At 30.5% G+C, this 8,940-nt stretch overlaps 1 protein-coding gene across 3 annotated transcripts; it reads right to left on the reverse strand.

The window, feature by feature from the left end:
• Positions 1-222: 222 nt before the first annotated feature.
• LOC101267451 (GRF1-interacting factor 3) lies at positions 223-3,976 on the reverse strand. 3 transcript variants are annotated; one of them, XM_010328713.4, is made up of 4 exons: positions 3,728-3,976; positions 2,548-2,669; positions 938-1,022; positions 223-864 (listed from the first exon to the last, which is right to left on the reverse strand). In XM_010328713.4, exons 2-4 carry the CDS (start codon positions 2,628-2,630, stop codon positions 493-495), a joined length of 540 nt encoding a protein of 179 aa, XP_010327015.1. In that variant the 5' UTR covers positions 2,631-2,669; positions 3,728-3,976; the 3' UTR covers positions 223-492. The 3 variants fall into 3 exon arrangements, with proteins under 3 accessions (XP_010327015.1, XP_004248094.1, XP_004248093.1); XM_004248046.5 differs by having other exon boundaries at positions 2,548-2,689; positions 3,728-3,964; XM_004248045.5 differs by having other exon boundaries at positions 2,548-2,624; positions 3,728-3,963.
• Between the last annotated feature and the right edge of the window lie 4,964 nt (positions 3,977-8,940).

The following is an 8,940-nucleotide window of genomic DNA, read 5'->3' on the forward strand; positions in this document are numbered from 1 at the left end:
TTCCCAATTAATTAAGAATGTGTCATTTCATAACGTGTAAAATGTCAGTATTTAAAAATATATATTGCGACTAAAATACATTAATATAATCAATTCACCACTGTTTAGGAAGTTGAAATGTATCATCAACCTTTTCATCAAAATGAATTTTAACACACAAATAAAGTATTTGAATTTTTTTTTTTTTTGTGTAAGGTTATAACATTCAAGATCCTTTAAGGATGACTGAAAAACTACAACACAATACTATTCAGATAGAAACAGCAACAGTTCTATGTTGTTACAGAATTACAAGCAAGTGGTTACACAAACTGAACAAGCTTTCTTCCTCTAAACTACACGTTGGTTAGCTCGAACGAGCTCTGGGAAAACACAACATACCTAACCCTCTCTCTGTAACACATCATGAAAAGCATGACATACAACACTAGTTCTAAACCCCTATTATGAACTGTCCTTAGTGGACATATTGTACATTATTGAAAAGTTCATTCACTTGCGTTCTTCTGAGACTTGGGCAGTGACCGAGCTAGCCTGACCATCAGCACCCGAAGGGTCAGTTTCAGAGTTGTCTTGTTTGTTTCCTCCACGTGCATCACCGGCACCTGAAGTTGTAAGCTGGCTAACATTACTTGTAACACCAAGAATGGAGTGCATTCCACTGTTGGCACCTCCAAGTTGCATACCTTGCTGCTGGCGCTGTAGTTGTTGATGTTGAAGCTGCTGCTGATCGTGTAGTTGCTGGGGGTTGTTGAACTGCAGTGGCATCTTTGAAGTAAACATACCCTGTTGTTGAGTCATCGCTGCAGCTTGAGGGTGCTGCATGTAAAATCCTCCTTGTTGCATTGCAGGATGAGGAGCCATCTGTATGTCATGACAAAAACTATAAACAAAACCGCACATAAGTAGTAAATAAACTAAGCTAGATGCCACTCACTTGCGTTGGAATAGCTGGTGATTGTGGTTGAGCATCAGCAATAGCGGCCAAGTACATCAAGTTCTTCTGAAGTTTAGCCTGGTACCTAGATCATCAAGATGTCGAGGTACATCATCAGTAATGGAAACTCAATTAAGCACTTCCATTGATTGAGTTAAGGAACAGGACAAATGTATCTCATAATGAAATAGGAATATGAAGACCACCGTCCATTATCATGTATGACATAAAAATACTAATCAAATTTTAACTCCATTGAACTTGGTCAACTAATGGTAATAGTTGATTGTCACACTATACATTCCTTGTCCCAAATACTGTTAACACAACAGATCAACAAGTATAAGTTCACACTAATGTAACAAAACTAATGATCAATACTTGTGTAAGTTCTGATTAAATTTCTGCAAGTTTATCACCAATTTCTTTATTCAATTAATCAGCTACACAAACTAATTGCAGCCAAACATGAGAGGTTTCCGTAATTTTCTTGTGCCAGAATCTGCTGCTTTAGCTTGAGCCACACCATCATCTCCTACGTTCCCCTTAGCCAGTGCATACTGTACCGGCAAATCTGAAAATCATCCCAGAATTTTATTTTGACACTCTTAAGACTAGTTTGCACTCAATTGTGATAGCTCTGCTTCTCTTTTCTGTTGAATCGTGACCCTCTCTTGCTTTGTGGGGGGATTGGGGGGGGGGGGGGTATGTAGGGAGTAGGATAAAAGAATCACGTCTTCACCTCAAAAAAAGACAAGCCTATCTTCTCTCGCACTCCTCCTTACAGCTCCCTCATCTACCAAAGGTAAGGTCTCACTTCAGTTCTAAGCTCTCCCTACCAAAATGCCTCCCCCTTTTTTCCTTTCCTCCGTTGCTATAAAGGGTGTCAATTGCATTTCAAGCAGCCGATCCCCCAATAGATCTCTTTCTTACAGGAGGATAGTCTGAAGAGAGAAGTGTAAAGAAAAAAGGACCAAGCTCTATAGAGGCTTTAAGTGCATAAAACACAATTGAACATATTCTTGAGGTGAAGAAAAGAGCATGTATATAAATATGTATGTGCCACGCCTGAGAAAATAACTATAATATAAAATATCAATTACAGACTATGATTAATATACAGTACATCCATTAGCTCAAAGAAAAACACTCAACTGACTAATTAGCATTGTGTTTCTCACCTCAGTACTTTTGCAAATGCAGACTCATCCTTATAATCACAAGGCATCTTGCCTAAATCTACCCCTCAATCTTTCTACATACATTTTGTCTTAACAACATACTCAAATTAATAAAGCCTTCAACTCAATTGCTGCACCAAAGCAAAGACCGACATCTGGTTACAAACGCGCAAATTGGGCCTCCAGAAATTTTGGCCAAAGTGCATCTGGCGGTTGTTGCCTATGCTCATTTAAATTCTCTAAATCAATTAAACTAGCTCTACAGTTGGTTGTGGGAACTTCAATACAAGATCTCAAAATCTTTTGTTTTTGGTACATGATATCATAATTGTGACATGTCAATGCTTTAAACCAAAAAAACATACAAGTCCAAGTACCAAAGGGATAAGAGAGCAAAGAGAAGAGTTGAATGGGGATGCCACCACTTACTGTGCACATTCAGCTAGTTTCCCAAGATTTTGATGGTCCAATATGGCCAAAATCAATGTCTTGTTCTCGTCTAGGTACTGCATCACATAACAAAACCCATTTTACCACAAGAATCCTGACACCTGAAAATATAAAGAAATACCTGAGGTGGCCGCAAAACCACTCAGCCAAGTAAGTATTTATTCTTTCAAAGTAGTTGTGTCATATCATAAACATAACTGTGAACCATTCACCTACAATCATGATAAGATTAAGAAGTACCGAGTCCGTAAATAAAACCTGTAATGAGAAGTATGCCTAATTCTTCTAGTTAAATTGTCAAAAATAATATTTGGCTATGGTCAAAAGATATTTCATCAAATGTTCTAACCCTAATATATGTTTACTACTTGTGTTATCCAATCAACAAACATGAATTGATCATGCTGTCGATTTCAAAAATTAATTCTTGCAAATAGGCCCAGTTGGAGCATGGGTTGACTCCTAATTGCTAGAGAAACTATTCCAGCTCTTCAATAAAAGATTGTAAGAAATGGCTTTCTGAAGTTCCAAGCTTAATGCACAGATAAATACACCAACTCGCGTCTAATCTATAGATTACCATATTAATGGACTAAGCGTCAACATATTAGTGAATTCAAAAGAGACATACTTACAAAATATCCTTAAACTGTCAACTATTCCACAATTATTACAGCACCAATAATAGACACCTTATACCGTATATCCTCGTTCCTAATCCTATCTCTCCAACATTCTTATTTCCTCTATTTACATCTTCTTGACCGACCAATACTCTGCCCTATACAACATAGTTGATCCAACCACCACTTTATAAAACATACCCTTAAGGCTGTGGTACATTCTTTATCACATAAGACTATCGATCCGAGCCTCCATTTCATCCCCTAAAACTCCAATACGATATGTAATATCCTCGTCAATCTCCCAATTTCCTAGGATTATTAACCCCACATATAGTAGTTCCGGTGAAGAGTCAGCAGGAAGGACAACCCAAAACTTGAGGACTATTTGGCCAAGTCGCCAGTGGAAAATCACAGACATAAGTTTTTTTTGAAGGTTTTTGCAATTTCAAGGTACTAAGCAAAATAAATTCTAGAAACTACAGTGAAGCAACAAAAGTAGAAATTTCAGAAGCAAAAGATGAAACTGATAATACCTTTTGAATCTGCTCAGTAGTGATATTAGCAGAAGGAAAAGATGGCATCATCGATGGTGGTTGCTGCATCCTTGTAAACTGCAAAATCCTGCTCTTGATTATTGTTCTTTCAGAAACCCTAGTTTTTCTAATTGAAGAACAAAAAGGGGGAAAATCCCCAATTTTTGAGAGTTGGGTTAGGTGGAAGAGAAGTGTGCGGCGGGTTCCGGTTGGACCAAACGGGTGGGTCGATGCTTCTCCAAAATTTCAAATTTCTAAGGTATTATTACACCAAATTCAGTTCGAATTCTATTGAGTCCAACCCAATTTTCAGCTTATTTTAGTTGGATATAAATTGAAAAATTTTCGTGAATGGTCATTATAACAAATTAATTCTATTTAATAATTATAGCATATATATTTATAAATTATAGCTATAATTTAAGTTATTGTATAATTCGCGATTACATTTGTATAATTATGTTATTTTTGTGTAATCGAAAAATTAAGAAACTTCATCAAAGTAATCAATATTGAACCTAAAGATGAATGACAGAATATTTGGAACGAATATTTAAGACTTGAGAGTGAATAAGTGAGCAGAGAATAATTTTATATTATTTCTAATAGTTCAAGGTATTTTCGGTCATTTTTCATTTTTTACAATTGAAAAAATACAATATATAAGAAATAAGTGAGGTATTATTTTGTTCGATGTATAATCTATAAGGGATATATCAATACTTGGAGGTTTGTCATATATATGATATATGAGGAATTTTGTGATGAAAGTTAAAGATACGATTTATATTATGATAAAGAATTAAAATATTATTAAATTATGTAAAATTGAATAAAAATATTTTAATCAGTTATAATTTGACCTAAGAATTCATTTGCCAATTGCCATCAATAATTTGGCCAATAAAATATTTGAAAGAACTCATGCAATATACCCACACTTAGGAATCGGTTGATCTAAAATCTGAATAGCCAAAGATTATAATTCAAGGATTAAAACCAAAATTATAACCTAAATAATTTATTCCACAGAATATTTTTTGGGAAAATTTTTAAAATGTTAATATTTTGACATTTAATAAGTCTTCTTAGCTAAACTTTCAATATTTATCTAAAATATCAATAATTTAGTTTGTTATGTATTTTTTATTTGTTTGGTTACAAGATTACAATTATTTAGAAAGAAGAAAATTAAGCGTGATTATATTTTTTTTAAAAAAAAAAGGAACATATCACTTGAAATTCTCATCATTTATGATTTCAAAAAATTCTTTTTTCATAAGATTGGATCAACTTTCCTTTTTATTATGTTTTCATTATAATTGTATACCAACAATTTTACATTTTATGTGCTACCTTTATCATTTAAATTAAATTTGATTTTTTTATTTTCATAAAAAGTAGTTCTTTTTCAACAATGAGGGAGAGAATAATGGTGAAAATTTGATGAAAGGGAAAAAATATATAAGAAAACGTGAATAATGGGGACAAGGGTGAAAACTCAAAAGTTGATGAAAGAAAAAAAATTGAAAACGTATAAGATGGAAAATAAATTTAATGGTATAGAAGAAGCGTAAATGGGTAGTTGATGTATTTCATGTTGGACTGTTTTAAAAAATTAAAAAAAGACAAATAATAGTATTTTGATACAAATTATTTTCTAAAAAACTAATATTTTGACATTTTAAAAAATTATTTTAAAGTATAAATGGGTTTACTGATTACTAATTAAGTAAGAAATTGTGACTACTTACTAGTTTACTAGTTTTCCATATGACATAAATCACATCTTTAAGTTATTTTACTACCATTATCCCTATTAATTTTAGAAATTTTCAAAATCCCTCATTTTTATGGATCAAATTAATGTATCTCGCGCGTCATATTAATATATCAGCGCATCAAATTAATGTATCTCGTGCATCAAATTAGTGTATCGTGTAAAAAAATGAATATCAAATTAGTGCATCATGTATAAAATGTAATGTATCTTACTTAACGATTAATGTATCTCGCGCATCATGTTAATGTATCATCGCTTATTTATTGTAGCATTTTGAATAATGTCTGTAATTATAAACTTATAAGGGACAAATGATACTTTTACCTTAAAATTACGTGATTTCTGTCATTTGTCCTATTTTTAATCCAAAAATTCATCAAAATAAGATATTCTTTTACGTAAACATAATTGTTCACTTTTTTTTTTTTTAATTGTGCACTGAAAAATGGAAAAAGAAGGGCATCTAAACATAAGGCCAGTAGGCCACAATGCCTTGAATCGAATAACTATTGATAGTGTATACTAAAGAAGCTAAGAATCAACAAGTCTACTTTAATTTTAATATTTTAAAAATCAATTTAATTGACTTAATATTCTTTTGGAAAAAAATTAACTCAAATTAAATCATGAACACCACAAATAGTCATTGAGAAGGATATACTCGGCAAAATCTTGAGTTAAATGATCAAAAATATATATACTATTATTTTATTATTTTAAAAAAATTCAGACTTCACCATTAGTTGTTCTCTTTTTGCAACTGAATTATCATCCTCTACTAAACTAAATGTATTTTAATATATAGATATCGATAATTCAAATTGAAAAAAGAATACTTAAAATGTGAAATTCACGAAAATAATAGTTGAGATGTACTATCTCCTTAACTTTTTTACATTTTCATAAAATATGAAATTAGCTTTTAAGTAAATGTTTCTATATGGAAAATCTATATCAATAGCTAAAATTTTAGAGATTAATTAAATTTGATCTGCATAATATATCAAATTTGCTCTTAAGTAAATGTTTCTATATGGAAAATATTCATAGCTAGTATTTTATAAATTCATTAAATTTGATCTGCGGAAAACAAATTAAGAAAAGTCAAGGTGAGGTAAACGGGGTGAGATAAAATCGCCAGTAAAATAATTTTTTTTACTAAACAAATTTTAATATATAAGAACATAAATATGAAAAAGAAATCGAATATATATTATATATATAATTTGATCTTTATCTACCTAAACTTGTTAGCTATTATGTTCAAAATGACAAAGATTACAGTTGTTTCGTGGCCCTATTTTTGTTTTGATTGCAAACGCGAAGTCAAAACTTTTGTGAGTTTTAAATTTTAATGTTTTGAAAAAAATTATCAAATTTTATTAATAATATATGTATATAGTGAATTTTTAAGATAAACATGAAATTTGAACCAAAATTATAAAGTTCGATCGAAATTAATAATAGAACTTTTTAACTCCGTCGTTGATTTTGAGAGGAACAATTTTATAAATAAATATAAAATTTGAATCAAAATTATAAAATTCGATCGATATCAATAATAACACTTTCTAAGTCCGACCTTGATTTTGAGGGGCGCAGCTTTATTTGCTACATGTTTAGGCAAAAGTAGACAAAAGTTTCTTCACAATTATAGTTTTTGTGCCCACATTTTCAAGAACATATTTATTTACTTATTTATTATTTGTATAGATCAGGACTTAAGAAAGTAATTTATATGTTGATGTGCATAAAATGAGTGAAAAATACAAAATATGTCAGAGTTTGTATTTTTTTCCTCTGGTTTTCGGGTATCACTTTGCGAACCTAACTAGCTATACCCATTAAAATCCTGCTATTTCAAGGCAGGTGCACCACGATTAGTTTCACGAGACTCTGAAAACACAATCGATTTGTAAGGCCTTCAGTGGCCTTACTAGAGCACAAACTGACGACCTAAAGGACTTTATCATCATGCCTTTACCAGCCGAGCTATCCATCAGGGTTAATGTCAGAGTTTATACTTATTTTAAATATCGACAATTAACTAAGGAGCAGTTCAAAAGTTGCCCACAAATGTTAAAAGACCCAAAAATATGAAGTACTAACTTCATGTTTATAATAGTGTTTTTCTTTTTAATTTTCTCTCAATTAACTATTTCGTATTCTTATATTTGATTGATCTATGAATCGAAAGGTAAAATTTTTTGAATTCTTCAAAACTAAGAAAACTCTAAAGTAAGTGTTGCAAGGTCACAATCATCTTATTATTATTATTATTATTATTATTATTATTATTCAAATAATCAAATGTCCTATATATATTATATATTTTAATAGGGGAGAGTTTGTACCTTGATGTGTGTCGAATCAACACACATAGATATTGAATTTTTATCAATAGATCCAATCATATAAAATATAAATCTTAAAATTAAAATTTTGAATTCGTTGATATCGAAGTGTTACCGTACGAACAACTATAAATTTAATTGTTCCGACACCATAACCATATCCAATTGTCAAATAAAATAAGAGGTGGTAAGCAAATTAAGCTCTTCATTATTAGTAGGCTAAATTTATTGGTGGCCTTCTAAATTTGACAATAATTTTTACTTAGACACTTTAGTTACGCGATAGTTTATTTTAAACACCTCATATAGGATTTTATTAAGTCATTTTGACATTTTTTGTGTTTTTCATTAGCGAGAATTAACACTCGTTATATGTCCCTAAAATCTTCAAGGACATTGATTCTAACGATACTTAAGAAATGTCGGTAAAGATTTTACAACTTTTTATTAATGTCAATACTTAATGCCACTAAAAGTAATTTTTGTTGTAGTGTATTAATGATGACAAGGAAGATTCATCGTGTCAAAAGTAAATGTACCTTACAGAAACAACTATTAAAGACAGAATTAGGTGGAGGTTCTTGAATTCATTGACATTTTTATAAACTATATATTTGTATTAGAAAATTAATATTTTTTATGTATATGAACTTGTAAATTGATGCTCGAATAAATTAATTAGAACCTCCAAACTCTTAATCTTGATTTAGCCTCTGACAACTATATATTATGTTTATTGGCCTCACCATTTGTACTTAATACAATAATTTTAAGAAAAAGACAATTTGGTCCATGAAATATTTTGGCAATATTTCTTTCTATTTATCTATTTTTCAAAAACAAATATAAGATTATTTTATATTTATATATATTGACGAAAGGTCGCATGATATATTGTACGTGTAATTTAAAAGTGTTCATTATCTTCCATTGATATGAGTATCAAATAAAACTTTATTTTTCCAAAATAGATAGATAAAAAGATGTTTTTTCGATATTTATATTATATGCTTTGAAATTAATTCTCAGATTTCAAAATTTAATGTGTGGGTTTAAGGAATATAATCTCTTTATTT

Source organism: Solanum lycopersicum, chromosome 10 (assembly GCF_036512215.1).
Source record: "Solanum lycopersicum chromosome 10, SLM_r2.1".
In the NCBI taxonomy this organism is placed as follows: Eukaryota; Viridiplantae; Streptophyta; class Magnoliopsida; order Solanales; family Solanaceae; genus Solanum; species Solanum lycopersicum.